The sequence below is a fragment of the Amblyomma americanum genome, chromosome 2 (assembly GCF_052857255.1).
Source record: "Amblyomma americanum isolate KBUSLIRL-KWMA chromosome 2, ASM5285725v1, whole genome shotgun sequence".
Taxonomy (NCBI): Eukaryota; Metazoa; Arthropoda; class Arachnida; order Ixodida; family Ixodidae; genus Amblyomma; species Amblyomma americanum.
Window position 1 is genome coordinate 50,070,605 of NC_135498.1, and position 16,546 is coordinate 50,087,150.

At 46.9% G+C, this 16,546-nt stretch overlaps 1 protein-coding gene across 2 annotated transcripts in view; it reads right to left on the reverse strand.

Annotated features, from left to right (window-relative positions):
• Window positions 1-14,534, reverse strand: part of LOC144121190 (uncharacterized) — a 132,272-nt gene extending 117,738 nt beyond the window's left edge. The window contains exon 1 of one of the 2 annotated variants that reach the window (XM_077654261.1): window positions 12,885-14,534. In XM_077654261.1, the coding sequence (XP_077510387.1) occupies window positions 12,885-13,414 (530 nt within the window). In that variant the 5' untranslated portion in view covers window positions 13,415-14,534. The remainder of the gene's footprint in view (window positions 1-12,884) is intronic. The other variant, XM_077654262.1, reaches the window with a different exon arrangement.
• Between the last annotated feature and the right edge of the window lie 2,012 nt (window positions 14,535-16,546).

The window sequence follows — 16,546 nt, forward strand, 5'->3', positions numbered from 1 at the left end:
CCTCTCCACTTCAGCCTGTATCATTCACCGATTTCCCTTTGAGCTGCTTCAACCTTAGATCTTCCTCCAAATCGTCTTGCCATCTCTTCGTGGGCCGTCCGTTATATAGGCCTCTTCCCACCTGCTTCGTTTCATCGCCTTCTTTACAATGCATTCGTCGCCCCTCCTCATCAGATGATCTAACCATCGCAGCCTTCATTCTTGAGTTTTTCATTAAACATCTGCGACTTTGCGCGTCTTCTGTACTTGGTCGTGACGGACGTGTGGACAACGCCCAGAAACTTATCTCAAAATATATAGGGTTTTACTTGGCTTTGGGTAAACTCATTACTGCTGGTTGCACTCACTGCCAGACGAAGGTCTCTCCCATTTGTCTCCAATTAGCCCTGACTAGTACCCTATCCCCCCCCCCCCCCTTTCCCCCGCTCCAGAAAATTTCCTAATCTCATCTCCTCACTAGTAGATTCTGTGCTGCCGCTGCAGTGTGCGTTTTTCTTCCCTCGGTATCCGTTACGTTATCATAACGAGCCACTAGTTATCTGTCCAACACACATAACATGTCCCGCCCAATGTCCACTTCCTGCTTTTGACTTCCTTCAGGATATCATGCACTGAGTTGGTTTTTTCTCTCTCTCTAATTCGCGTCTCTCTCTCTCTCTGGGTGTGTCTCCGCGTTGCCCCCACATCATTTTCCATCCCGTAGCTCTCTGCGCTGTACTTAATTGCAAGAACCTTCCCGCGCGCCTTCCGGCCCGACGTAGTTCAGGACTGACATAAAACTGCTGCCCACTGTTGCTTTTCTTCCGAGGCCGGTAAGCAGCTGTTCACGCCTTCAGAGTGCCTGCCAAATGTACTGCAACCATCCTTGTTTATTAGTGCGCGAGCACTTATAGTGGCCATTCCCCGCCAGGGACTCGGGAACTTTTTCTGAGTGCGTGTGTGTTATGGGGGGGGCAAGACTTCGACCTTATTTCGTTATTTATTTATTTAATACTCATTTACGTAAAATTTTTATACTTTTATTATTTTTTTATATTTTCCAGTGTACAAGGTTGATGCAAACGGTCACGGTGTGGTGGCGTTACTCCAGCAGTCCGGAAGACAACGAAAATGTTTCCAAAGGAAACTGTTTACGGGACTGACTCGCACCCACTAAGAACTGAATGACTCGGAGGCGGCGATAGCCACACGCGCGCTCGGCGGTCATCGAACTGAATACCTGCAGTTCTTGGCCATCCTCAATTTAAAGCTGGCAAGGAACCTTCGAGATAAAGAACCAAAAGCAACTACAACAATCTGCTAAAATGTGGAAGCATTTGCACGTGGCCACGATCAGTGGAGATAAGTCTGGCCACATCTGGCATTAGAAAACACAATGATAAAGCTGTGTGCCAGCGGTTTTGAGTGCGAACGAACAAACGGTGCAAAGATTCACGGCAATATAAAACGAACTGAAATGGGCAGCTTCACTCACGAGGAGTGTGATAAACTGCATTAAAAAAGTTTGTGAATAGTTTGTTTAAACTGGTAGTCATGATCATGTACACGGGACAGACAGTAGACTTCTGTTGGGACATGACTGGTTTAGGTTACTCGTATACGAAATGCTTTACAACTGGCTACGAATCCAAGTAGCTCAGCCCCACTGTGCTTTGCATTGAAAGAGTCCTAGAATTGAAGTGTTTGAATTGTCAGAGATCTGATCCAAGTGAAAGTAATTGGAGAATAGGGGGGGGGGGGGGGGGGGGCTCTGCCCCCTTCGGAATATCGGGACCGAAGTGAAAACCAAAGTGCTAATGCACCTAATTCTCATTTGGCATAACTACGCAAACCGGCCGTGAATTTTTTGTTCTTGTTCTTTAATTGCCCTGCGCACTTGAAGTGAACTATATACTCCCTTACTCAGCCACGTATAACCAGGAATTTTTTTTTTCGGGACGGACCCGGGGTCGTTTACTTTACTGAATGGGAGGAGGGAGGTGCTCTGGGACGCATATGCCCAACAAGAGCACTGCCATAAGTTGGGGGGGAGGGGCACCTTGGATACGCGCCTGCTCTTACTACCACAGTACCACAGTGCCAGTACTAAACTTGTTTTCTTCCCATCATTGCTTTACACTTAAAAAAATTTCTTCAGACAGTCCATAGACTACTGTCTACGAACTCTATAGACTTAAATTTCTGTACACAAATCCTATAGAGTAGTCAACAGGCATTACAAATTCTATAGAGGTCCTATGGACAATCTATAGATCTATGGCCATACACTTTTAGTAGAATTTTTCTATGAACAGTCTACAGACTATTTACAGACAAACGGAAATATCTACAGAAAAGTCTATAAGAAGTCTATAGACAGTCTATAGACTATTTTTAAAAGCGTAGTTTTCTTCATATTATTTTTAATTATTTGTCACTTCTTCACATAGAAGCAAGGGAGAACAGATATTCTGTTTTATGCGGTGTGAACAACTATATCTGAAAGGAAGCGTTCAGTTACGTCATGTTGTTCCGAAAAATGGCTCAGTTAACCTTGCTCCCAAGTTTACTTGCTGGGCGACAGTGCAAAATTACGTAGCATGACGCGCGCAGATCAGTACGTGACAGTACGTGATCAGTACGTGACAGTACGTGACGAATCCCGATGTATCACATCTTTGTCTCACGCTATATTTTACATAATATTTAGGGATCACGTCATTTTCTTTCAACAGAGCCACTCGGAGGGGCAAAACGCGGCATGGGGAAATGCGCGACATTTTTTGTAGCGATAGCTACACTACGCCAGCCACTTCGCGTGGTCAGCGTGGCTGCGCGCTGAGCCGTAGCACCACCGCTCCGCCAGCTGTGCGCATGCGCGGTGTGACGTCATAGCCCGCAGCTGGTGTGCGCGCCGCGCGCCTCGCTGCTGCGCCGAGGGCGGAGCAGATGCCGCCCACCTCGTCAGTTGTGTGCATGCCAGTGATGCCACGGCTACTGATTTATCAGTAGATCTACTGATTTTTAAAATTTTCTGCTGATTCAGTGATAAAGCGCTTCAATCTACTGATTTTCTTGCTTTTCTACTGAAACGAAAGCAAAAGCTGCTACTTTTTCAGTACAGAACTTGTATTAATGTGATGCCACCTAGCGAGCGAAAAAAAAAATGCGGTTGGCTCAGAGGTTAACATACATTCTTGCGTTTCCAGACTCTCAAACGTGGCGCTGCCTCTGTCTTTGAGCAAAGTGGGGAAAAGGTGAGGCGGTGAATTTGTGAAAGTGGGTGCACTACCGTAATCCACAACTATGAAACCAAAACTATCGGACCAGAACCAATGGCGCTTCGAGCGCCTACTCCGTTCTACAGGAGAATAGGACCCCACTCACTTACAGTTCTGAATAGTCCAGTCAAGTTGTCGGTTGCTGCTTGTGTACCGCAGTACCTACATACCGCGTGTGGCAGGTCACGCATCAAGTTCAGCGTGCGCGCTTCATTACGAGCTCACCAGGTAAGTAATATCTGTATGTCTTGAGTTCTCGATATGTTAGTACTAATAATTTAGTGATTCACCCGTCGAGGTTAGTTATTGGATTTGGCGTTGAGCTTTAAAGTGCGTGATTTCGAAACCATATCCCGGCCGCGGCGGCCGCATTTCGATGGGGGCGAAATGCAAAGGCGCTTGTGTACTGTGCATTTGGTGCACGTTAAAGAACCGCAGGTGGTCGAAATTAACCCGCAGTCCCCCACTACGGAATTCCTCATAATCATATCGTGGTTTTGACATGCAAAACTTCAGAATTGTTACTGTAGTGCTTTATTCCCGGTTGTCTCGGCGCCAGATTTTGGGCCGACGCTGAAAACAAGGCGGCGCGCATTATAATTAAGCGTCGACAAGCTGCATAGGACTGGTATTGCTTGCGTATTGCTGATGACTGACATGCTGCGCTTTCAATTATCACGCTTCAACCGTAAAGAAAGCATATGTATGTAAGAATAAGAAATTGTTGCTTACTCGGCCGACATTGTTTTAGCTTCTATGAAGTGAGGTGATGCCAGTAGACATAGTGGAATGGTGCAGCCGGTGAATGAATTCGGCGATCGCGCTTGCTGTGCCGCCGAGCTCTCTTCACTTTTTACACCTAGCACAGGTTAAATTGGTTACAGTTTATTGTTCAAGTTCGTCAACCTGTCTGACTGCATGCCTTCATACCATCACAGATAGGCGACAGCGCGTTGTGACATTGCTTGTGGCAGTAGCCAGTCATACTTATGTCATTTATCTGCCCCTCATTAAGTGCATTGGTACTTGCATTACAGGTGTTTTGGAAGCTTCAGCATAATGACAAGTGGAAGTGACACTAGTTCAGAGTCTTCAGACCGGAAGAAGAGCAGTCCAAAACCGAAAAAAAGAAAATACCAGCAAAAGTACAAGCAAGCTTGGGAGCATGAGAAAGCGTTTCAAAGTTGGCTGCAACCAAGCAAGAAGAGCAACCGTTATGCGTACTGCAAAACATGCGACATGAACCTAATTGCCGGCAAGAAACTGTTGGAACGGCACATGAAATCTGCGAAACATGAAGAAAATACAAGAAAGCTTATGTCCCAGCCAACGCTGATGCAAGCAATTCCTAGCATTGCTATCTCTTCACAGGTAAAAGAAGCTGAAGTAAGATTGGCTTTGTTTGTCGCCGAGCATAACGTGCCATTTACAGTCATGGACCATCTGCCAAAGCTGGTGAAAAAAATTTGCCCGGACTCCGATATTGCAAAGCAGATTGCCTGCAGCAGAACAAAAACATCAGTGATAACAAAGGTTGTGACAGGCGAGGAGAGCAAATCGCGGCTGTGTAGGCTACTTCGAGAGAAGAAATTTTCAGTCATGGCTGACGAGTCAACGGACGTCAGCTGCACCAAGCACTTGTGTGTTGTTACAAGGGTTTTCGAAAAAGATAGTGTGACTGATGCCTTCTTTGATCTCATCCCTGTGACGGATGTGAGTGCTAATGGCCTTTATAGTGCCCTTACAAGTACTTTTCAGAGAGCGGGTATTCCTTATAAAGAAAATTTAGTCGGCTTTGCTGCAGACGGCGCAAGTGTCATGATGGGTAGTAAACATTCTGTGATGGTACTGCTGAAGAAGGAGATTCCCGGCTTGTTCATTCTTAAGTGCACGTGTCATTCTTTTCACTTGTGCGCATCGTACGCTTGTTCGAAACTTCCACGCGTTGTTGAAGATCTCGTGCGGGACGTCTACAGTTACTTCAACTCAAGTCCGAAAAGAGAGGGCACGTTGAAGAAATTTCAGGCTCTTCTTGAACTAAAGCCGCACAAACTTCTTCATCCAAGTCAAACAAGGTGGCTCTCATTGCTTGCTGCAGTCGACCGCTTTCTAGAGCAGTATGATGCCCTAGAGGCATACTTTGCATCTGCGGTTTCCACAGACAGGCTTTTGGCAACGGAAACAATCTACCGGAGGCTACAGGATCCTCTGAACAAGTTGTTTTTGATGTTCCTCAGCTTCGTTCTGCCTCTCTTTAACAATTTGAACAAACAAATGCAAAGTGATGCTCCACAGTTGCACAAGCTCTTGAGAAGTGCAGAAGCCTGCGTGAGGACAATTATGGATTGTTATATCAAGCGATCCTGCACACAGGGAGTTGAGGTGGCAAAAGTTGAATTCAAGAACCCCAAATGCTTTGTGTCTTTGGAAGACATGTACGTCGGCGGTCAAGCAACTGCATTCTTGTCATCCGGAGAATGTTCAGTTACCACTGAGCAACGTCAATTCTTCCGCTTAAGGTGCCTTGATTTTTACATTGAGAGTGTCGACCAAATTCTGAAGCGTATCCCTTTTCAAGATCCGGTTTTAAAACATCTCGAACTCCTAGATCCTACTGTGTCCGTGACGGGGAAGGCAGCGTCAATTGCACCACTGGCGCAAGCCTTTCCGAATTTAGTCTCCGGCAAAGGCTTGCAATCTTTGGATACCGAATGGCGATACTTAAGAAACGCTGATATCCCTACAAGCGAAGATATCTCGTTGCACGAGTTCTGGGGAGTCGTGTTTTCTCAAAAACATTGTGATGGAAGCGCCGCTTTTCCTGCATTGACCGAGTTTGTGACGGCTATACTGTGCTTACCGCATTCCAGTGCAGCAGTTGAGCGGGTATTTTCTGCTGTAAACAACCTGAAGACAAAACTCCGGAACAAGCTTTGCACGGAGACTATCTGTGGCCTTCTGCACACGAAACGCCTGATGACGTCTTCAGCATGTCACAGCTTCAACATTGACAGGCCACTGATAAGGAGAATGGACGACTGGCACAAGGTTAAGCATGAGAGTATTCAATGCGGCTTTGCTGGCACAGCCACTTGTGGAATTTCACAGCATATCTAGTCATATACATGGCCGTTTTGAAGTTGCCTGTTCACGCGCAATAAAGTTTATTTGCGTAAGCTATAAGGGACTCATGTTTTCTTATTTCTGGATCGTCGTCATCGTGATCAACCTATATTTATGTCCACTGCAGCACGGAGGCCTCGCCCAGCGATCTCCCAATCACCCCTGTCTGGAAGATACTATACTCTAAAGATTTCAGGTACTAACTACCATCTAACGCCTTTGAATATGCCATCAGAGGGCTTCACTGTTTTTCACTTCGTGCTTGACAATGGCTCTCTGGATCCCCGGGTTTTTCAAAAGTATTGCCAAGAATCTCGTGGCCAATTTTTGTACTATTTCTTAGAAGCTACAATACAACAGCAGAGTACTAATATAAGCGCTGAATTCGTGGGCTCATAAACTGAGTACAAAAATTTAAATTAAAAATCTACTGATTTCTACTGATTTTTCGCGAAAAAATCTACTACTATTTTTTTATGTGTCGTGGCAACACTGGTGCATGCGCGGAGTGACGTCAAAGCACGCAGCTGGTGTGCGCGCCGCGCGCCTACATTATGCTAGCATTTCGAGCCTTCAGCGTGGCGGCGCCGTGGCCACCATGGCAGCTGCCTGCGGCGCGGCGCGCCGGCGAAACGGAGAGGGGGAGGAGTGGAGAGGGGGAGAGAGTGAATCCACGTCCGGTGACGAAGATGAAGGAAGGCCAGCGAAACGCAGCGGCGAAAGACTGACTTTGCAATTCGACTGAGCGAGTTCCACTCGGCCAGCTGTAGCTCTCGCGTCACTCCAGGTTTAACCAGAGCTAAACCACGGCCATTTTTTTTTACTTAGCGCTACCTTGTTTTTAACAGTAAAATCAAATTGGTTAGCTATTTAGCTCATTTGATACGTCATGCGTTTTCTGCGATGATCTCAAGGCTGACAACAATCTAAACACAAATACGCCTATATGGGAGTAAAAAGGAAGTAAGCTGTTCTCTGGCGCCCTCTCTTGTATAAAAGGGAGTGCGTTAAAGGACAGTTTACTCCATTTTTACTCCTTTCTGTTTAGAGCAATGGGCGGCATTTCCCGAGTATAGGAAAAAAGCTGCGGTGTCAGCTTTGGTCAACGAGAAAGCGACACAGAAGGCTATTTTTCTCCCCGCCACCCATCCGGAATACTTTGCGGCACGATCAACGATCACGTGTGTTAGATAAAAGTAAGTATTTGTTTTAAACAATTCGTTATTTGTTATATTATGTCATAACCTGTTATAACACATGAGGCAAAATTTAACATCGCGCTGGTCTCCAGGTCCCATAAAGAAACAAAGGCTTTATTGCTTTCTTCAAAGCTCTATCGTTGTTTGCACGCTCTCTCTCTCTCTCTCTCTCTCTCTCTCTCTCTATATATATATATATATATATATATATATATATATATATATATATATATATATATATATATATATATATATATATATATACACACGCAGATCTGCGCGAAGAAATTAAGTTTTACACAGAGAAACATCAAGCACCGCGGTGTTGCTTGATGTTCTCTGTGTAAAACTTAATTTCTTCGGTGCTGGCAGGCTTTTTGGCGTTCTTAAAGGTGTCCACAGGAAAGTAAAGAGAGTGAAGAGATGTAAAGGGCAGAAACTCCACAAAGTTCATTTGGGATCTATAGGCAGCGCGCTTTTTTCTAGCGGGAAAGAACGGCTACTTGTTCAGAACATTGTGACGATGGAGCAAGCTTCAGTCTCACTGTATACATTCCCGTCTTTAAGCTAGCATGCTCATTTCGACAAGATGCATAATTTTTCCCCCGTACATTGTCTCATTTTGCACCGTTTCAGTTGGGGAAAATTCGTCATTTCGAGCTCTGCATGAAAATAACATTTTACTGTGCTTCGCTTCAGCTGACACTTTCATATCGACAGGGGACGATTCCAGGACGGTACTCACTAATCGCGCAATATTTGTTTGTTCCTAACTGCGAAAAACAAAAAGCAGGCGATGATTTGCAAATTCTTGTCGCGCTTTTCCATATTATCGTACATGTATGCGGCGAAAAGTAAATCTATTTGGGAATGACATGAGTCTTAGTTCAAAAGACATGTGCCAAAAGTTCAAGCAGCACATTTTTATTCTATAAGTCACATCGGAATAAAGTACTTATTTAAGCTTATGGCATTGCAATGTCCCGACAGTCAGTCAGATAAATCATGCATGATCAAAACATTGATGGGCTGCTCGGAGCTCAAAGATATAAAACAATAGGGTGGCCTCCAAACCTTGACCTTACTGGCTACGGCAGTGAGCAGATGAGGGTTTGAAGGAAGTATACACTCTAGTATCACTGCCTGTTCAATACGAGGTGATCATTGATACTCTGTCCATCGCCATCCCCCCCTCCCCCCCCCCCCCCCCCCCCCCCCCCCACCCCCCACCCCTCCGCTCTTGCCACCCTCGTTTCCAACATATACACCACGATGGTTAATCTGAAGGAGTATATATATAACAGACGATACCTAACGTATCTAACCGAATCGCTTTTACACGAGAAGGAAACGAAAAAAAAAACAACGATTCATTAAAATGAATTCAATTATTGTTTGAAGGGTGGCTTTTCGCTTCATTGTCGATATGCTGACAAAAGAATTGAAAGTAACGAGAACTCTTCCGGCAGAAAAAAAAAGATAAGCTCCAGGGTATGTGGAAGGCAAAGTACCGCTTCCAATACCCTGAGGCATTTACCTTAAATAACAGCAAAATTATCTGTTAAATAATGTCAAAAGCGTAATGCTACTTTAATTCCCTCCATTTTCCAGTAAAATTCCGCCTTTCTGCATACGTTGCTGATGCTCTACTGCATCAGTTTCACGATGAAAATCAAACGAACTTTCCCGAAAACCGTTCAGCCAAGAAATTAATTTCCAATGACAGCCATCGAATTTTGCATGTGGCAAAAATGAATGACATTTGTTATTAAAATACTTTGTCGAACTTTCCATTGCTTCCGCGCCATGCATTTTTAATATTATACCATTAATATTATCATTACTGTCGTCATAACATCGCAGCGATGTGCACCAAATGTATAGAACTAACACACCGTTGCCAAAGCGAAATTCCCATTGGGGAACCAAGCTTCCGGTTATGCTATTGGCTGTTAATTCTTTTCAAAGAAAGGTCTTGCTCCTGCCCCCTCCCCCGGCCCTCTATTTTTTTTTTGTCCCACCAGGGCCATTAACATCCCTAGCCATTTCCATTTGAGGCAGTAACTTTCTACTGCCTATTAACAGTCGTTCTAATCTCGCGTTTCCTGACGACGCAAAGCACGTGCACCATTATGCGACGTCAACTAAATTATAATCTACTTTTCAATGAAAGCTTAATGGTCTCTTCAGATATCAAGCACTTAATAACACTGAGACAGTTAGAATATAACAACGCACTTTCACGATAAGTATATAGCATGAAAGCGGGCACAAATAAAAACTCCTTCTAATAGATTAAGTCGGCTGTGCATGAGCGATTAAATGCCTGCTGAAAATAAACCTCACTCAATACTTGAGAGTCGTGTTCGAATGGCACGACTGCGTACGCAAGCACTCATTTGAGGCAGTTGCTTTTAAGTGCCTTTTGAAGATGCATGCTTAGCAATGCTTCCATTATGGAGCTTGTGCTTACAATTCATTATGCAGATCTTTGTTATCAGTGCACTGTAGCAGTACAGAGGATCTCGCTGCAATTAAAATATTGATCCCACCTCGCGGAATTGCTCACACTCAATCATGGCTTTGCTTGTTCTTTGATAAGGGCTGATCCGCGATTTATTTATTTAGTTAATGCAACGCGGACTAAGTCGTAATTGAAATTATTGATCACTGCAGGGGTCTGCATGCTCGCGGATGGCTTGGCGGCTGTTAGTGCGCTCCGTATCAGTTCGCTGCTGTCCCCAGCAGCGAATTTGCACGCATTCAGAGATGCATAAAAGTCGATTTATAGGTGCCTACTTTTCTCATGAATAATTTCATTACTCGCTGCACGCCGAGTGTGTATTTTATTGCGACAGAATAAAATATAGGAACAGAGAGAGTTCCACTAAGATTCACTTGACAACGTAAAGCTGTGTTGCAGGAATATAGCGCCCTGAAAGGCGGAACATAGCATGCGAATATTGGCCATTTGATCACATTATTTAGGCGCTGAATTATAACGTTTGCGACCATCTTCAGAAAAGTCTTTCGAGTTTATGAGAGGGCAGTGCTCTAGATGAAAGACTGAAAAAACGTCTGACACTCAGAAGAAAACAATATTTAGACGCTACATGAGTATGAATCACTAGCAGTGTAGTTATGCGGGCGGGCTCTTTATATCTGCGACGCGACGAGGAAAATTTTCTGCCTATGCGGAACCCCGGACCGGGGGGGGGGGGGGGGGGAAGGCAAGGTGGGCGGCCGCCCCATCAACATTTTTCCAAAAGGGGCTGCGCCTCCCCCCAACCCGGTATTCAATCGCTTGCTTGGATATTTCTGACAATTGAAACACTTCAGTTCTAGGACTCTCTTAATGCAGAGCACAGTGGAGCTGAGCTACTTGGCTCAATTCGTAGCAAGTTTTAAAGCATTCCTTATATGAGTAACCTTAACCAGTCATGCCATAAAAGAAGTCGACTCCCTGACCCGTGTGCAGATCATGATTACCAGAATTTAAGCAAACTATGCGCAAACTTTTTTAACCAATTGATCACTCCTCGTCCGCACATATATAAAGCTGCCCATTTCAGTTCGTTTTATATTACCGTGAATCTTTGCACCGTTTGATCGTTCCCATTCAAAAGCGCCGACACACAGTTTTATCATTTTGTTTTGTAATGCTAGATGCAACCAGACTTTTCTCCATTGATCGTTCCCACGTGCAAATGCTTCCACATTTTTCCAGATTGTTGTAGTGGCTGTTGGTTCTTTATCTCGAATGTTCCTTGCCAGCTTTAAATTGAGCGCGGCCAAGAACTGCAGGCATTCAGCTCGACGACCGCCCAGGGCACTTGTGGCTATCGCCGCCGCCGAGTCATTCAGTTCGTATAGTGGGCGGGAGCCAGCCCTTTAAACAGTTTCTTTTGGAAGCCTCTTCGTTGTCTTCCTGACTGCTGGAGTGTCGTCACCACAACGTGACAGTTTGCATCAACCTTTGAACATTAAACAATAAAAAATATTCATAATATAAAATTTATTACGTAAGTGAGCATTAAAAAAATGAATAACAAAATAAAATCGATGTCTTGCCCCCCCCCCTATCAAAAAAGTTCTGGAGTCCCTGGAAGCAAGGTAAACCAATGAGTGGCAATCAGAGCTTTACCTCACGGATTAACATTTACCACGAAACGATAACGAAACGCAGTCATTTTACAGCCTCGTCCAAAACGACAAACGAGGAGCGATAAGAAGTACGTTTAGACTTGGTCATCTATCGCTGTTCATATAAATGTCGACGCACAGTATCTAAATGTTCAATTGTGCGATGAAGAGGTATACACTCCTTTCTCTCCTCGGTCCAAAAGATGTCGCTGAGCATATACCGAATATAAAAAGCTCACTGTTGTGGCTTTCATTGAGGATGCACATCTTGCTGGAAAAGATAATGACAGTACAAAAGGCACGAGTGGAATCGGCCTATACTGTTGGGAGATCTGTGGCAAGTTGTGCATTCAGCGAATGTGAACGACGGCTTCAGTGCCATAATGTCTGTTTAGATTTTTTTGGGTAGTCAACAAAAATGTTTCACAGATGTATGAACAGTGCAAGCTTCTCTTGGTTGTCTATTTCTGGCGTGTAACGAAGGTGCTTGCGCCATGTTGACAGACTGATATCAGCTAAACCATTGGGACGTATGAGCCCGAACAGGAGAACACATAAACAATGATGAATGGTAAACGTTTTTACGCATCCCTCTTTATTCTTTTTTACACTTACACATTATGGTAAACAACTCAGCCTGCGTAGCTAATGATGGTGGCGAATTTTGTATTCGCCATTCGATGTCAGCAGCGCACGCTGACGTTTGAAATGTGCTTAGTTCTGCATGAAAACATGCAGTGATAGACGACATGTGCAATGTTTAGCGAAAAAACACCTGCATTGCATTATACTTCGAGCGACACTTCCAGCGTCAAAAGAATTTTTGCGAACAGCATGAAGTACTAGATCGTACGCCTTACTTCGTTATCACTGCCCTGTAAGTATTTCCATCGAGTGCATTCTTCGGTGATCTGCTGCACTCTTGGTCTCCAAGGCGTGCACGCGTACTGTGTTTCAGTCTCGGAAGTCGTGGTGTTCAAGAGGTTAGGACCCTTAAACGACGTTCATTGTGCCTACGGTGTATCTATGACCGAAATACACTGCCCAGTACATGCCATAAGATATTGACGAACCGTGACAAGTCTCTCACGACCGACTTGGCGCAACACACGTAACCACTCGCGCAAGTTGCAGGACTGTGTGTAGCAAGTGTACGCACCTTCCGGACTTGGTGACGACCATCTCGGTGCCGCTCGCGTAGAACCTCTCCCACAGTTCCATTCCCTCCAGAGTCACCTTGGGGTCGTCGCGCACACCGTCGTCTTCGGGTTCCACGGGCCTCAGCAAGGGCGGCCTGAACTGCACCGTCAACATCTCTTCGGGGGTCATCGGCGCGGCTCCCGGAACTCTGGTCATCGCCAGGCCCGGTGGGGGAGGAGCCAGGCCAGAAGCCGCCAGGGCCGCCGCGGGACTGAGACCCAGCCCAGGACTGAGCCCCGCCGAGCCCAGCGGCCCGGGAAACAAGTGCGGAGGTGGCGGAGGTCCAGCCGAGAAGCACTCCAACGGCAAGAAGGGAGCCGTGGTCGGCGCCGTCGCGGGCTGGCTCAGGATGGAGTGCATGCTGAAGTCCGTGGTCCTCGGCGCTGGCGCCGACGCTTGCGGCGTCCCCGGGGCCGGACCGCCGGGCAGGAAGAACGGATGGAACGCCATGGCGCTCTGGCACGATAGGTCCGAGTGCTCGAAGCGCATATCCTCTGCGCTGCTGCGAGGCCACGGCGGCCCCAGGGCTAGGTGGCCCCTCGGCTATGGAGAATCACACGCGCGCGCACAACACACGCGCACAGCGCCGCGCCGGTGTCCCCGCGCCGAGGATCGCGATGCACAGCTGTGGTGGGCCACCGCCGGAGAGCGCTCGTTCGCGACGGCGGCAGTTCTCGTCGCCAGTGGTTTCTCCCGCGAGGCGATGAGACGACGGCGAATCTCGATCCAGGAGCACGAGGAGGGAGTAGCAGGTCGGCCGGCCGAGCGCGGCGAGCCACCGACCCCTGCCGGAGGCGGTGCCGCTCGCACTTCCCTTGCCGTCTTTGGAGAGCACACGCGCCGGAGGTCACACCAGGAGGAGGCAGCGCGCGCGCAGTTATCGCGCTCTCAAGCACAACCGACCACTTCGATCGCTCGGCTTCGCGGCAGCACAGAACGGACCACAGCGGCGACGAGTCGGCGGTGCAGAAGACGGCGTGGCTGTCGCCGGCGGTGGTCCAGACGCGGACGCCGTCATCACGTCGCTGTTCGCCGTCGTCTCCCAGAAGCGGGCTAGGCGATGGCTGCTCGTGCTCTCGGCTAATCCTCCAATCAGGTCGTTCCGTGCAGACAAGCTCTGAATCGCGGACAGTCGGCAGCAATGCGGTGGCGGAACGATGACCAGCTGTGGTTCAGGGTTGTTGTTGGGTGCCGATTGCGGTTGAAGCCGCGAAAGGGGAACGAAAACAGGGCGGATGGTGGGAGGAGGGTAATGCAGAGGAGGGGGGTAGGGGGGGAGTCACTGAGGGGCCGTGGTATCTTATCGCGCCTCGCGGAGGTGACGAGCTCTCGGTAAACAAGTTGTCACGGCCTGGGCGGCGGCAGAGCCCGGCTGGCTGTGCTCGGCGGCGAGGTGCTCTGGAGCGCGCGCGGGAGGGACCAGCGGGGGAGGAGGCCCAGACGAGGGGGGTCCCGCGCCGGGACCTCGTTCATTGGCGGGAGCACGCGAGGCCTACGCTGTCCGCACCACCCCTCCCGTTCCGCCCTGTGGGAGCCGCAGCCGTCGACGCCGGCCCCACAGCTCGCACGGGGCGGCGGCGGCATGAATGGTGGTCTACGGCCGACGAACGGGACCCCCTCGGAGCAGCGCGGATCCTGGAGCGCCTGGCGCCATCTGCCGTGGCTCACAGGAACTGAAAGGCGTTGTGCCTCGCTCGGTGCGACTCGTTGCTATTCGGGAAGCTGATGCCATCGGGCATCAGGGAGGGCGGTCAATTTTAACGAGCGCGAAAAGCATCCAAGAACGCGAAGCAACGCTAGCAAGAATGGCGCTCTCATCAACGCAGGTACAGCGCAAAACTGCTTGGTTTCCGCCAACGTGCAAATTTTTGAGACGCATAGCCTAGGATCGCAGCAAAACCACCATTTGGCCTCGGTAAACCACTCATTCCGACAGCGGCAGATGCTGGCCTCTTTTAACTGAACAATGCACGAAGGCTGTCGTGATCCTTTAAGCCTGGCCCGGATCGTGCAAAGTAGAATAATTTTCAATTCAATTCTATTATTTTTCCAGAGATAATGGATCCTGGAAAGGGTCAAGAGCTAAAAGCTGTCTCGACAGCTTGACTAGGCCCATGACCCCTTCTACAAGGCAGTAGTGGTTTACAGCAACAGGTAGTGGCCATATTAATTGACATCAAGAAATGCAAAGAACAATGAGTTATACAATAGCGGAAATGCAATTAAATTATTAACTAAACAGAATATGATTTCAAAATGTGTCTACAATAACTGTACTTATAGTTTTGAACACAGCACAATACCAACAAGGGAAGTTAAGCAGACAGAAATATAAAGAAAAATAGAATACATACATGCTCATGAAAAACAGCACTTGCAAATGAAAAGGTAAACGCGCATAGCCATTCATTCTTTGAATAGAAAATACATTCTCAGTTCTTTTACGCCGCAACTCATCACACATTTATGCTCATTTAGAATAAATGGCAGATTATGCTGTAGTGACTGAAATTTATAATTATTTCGAAATTTCGGGCAGACCCAGACATCATCATTACGTGTGGACTGAGTCATGAGGACTGAGTCACTGCCTGCGAGACACAAGGTTCGTCTTTGGTATTTTAGGATAAAGCCTCATGCTGTATAAGTGCTTCCTTTTAATGTCGCCTGCCATTGTAATTTTCAATTTTCCTTCCCTTTGGTCCTGCTGCAATGTTGAGCGATAAGCCGGAGCACTCTGGATAAGGTTTGGCTTCTCTGCCTGCTTTGTAAGTGGTGAGTCTGGGATCCTCAAATCGGGACCCATTGTGCTATTATGCTGGAGCGTGTACAAAACCGTGCAGCGCGATTTGTCACAAACAAATACTCTTTTAATGCCCGTAGTAGCTGCATCAAGCAGGGGTTGAACTGAGACTCACTAGAAAAGCGCCTTGCGAATTAAGTTAGAACTTCTCTACCGGATTTACTGCAATAAAGCTGCGATTAGCTCTAAAACTTATTTGCTTCCACCACATTTTATATCAAGAAGATGCGACCACGAATGGAAGATACGTGAAATGACGTGTCGTACTGATGCCTACAAACGCTCTTTTTTTTTTCCTACATACCATCAATGCATGGAACAAGCTGCCTCACTCTGATCGAATGCCAGTCCGAGGCAAAGTTTCGTGCAGTGTTGTCGGATCTCTGATGTGCTTTATGTACTTGATGCTCTTTCCCGCGCTTCATATTTCGCTTTCTCCATTTCCTTACTTTGACTGATGTGATTTCACATTGACGATCGTTTTCATTTTACATAACTTTTTGTACCAGAGGTTGAGCCCATGTCGCATGCTGTAAGATCTATCTTTGAAAGTTGTATGTTTTGTATCCCCCCTGCAATTATGCCTTCACGGCGCTGCAGGAAATGTGAATAAATAAATAAATAAATAAATAAATAAATAAATAAATAAATAAATACAAAACGTTCATAGCCCAGGGCTGGCACTTAGGCATAAATTTTCATCCCTTTGTCAAAGTTTGGGGGTGAAGGCCGCAGTGTAACGTGACTTGGACGAGAGTTGAAATATTGGACTGCCTTAACAGAAATCGAAACAGTGTGTTCAAGGCCACAACTGAAAA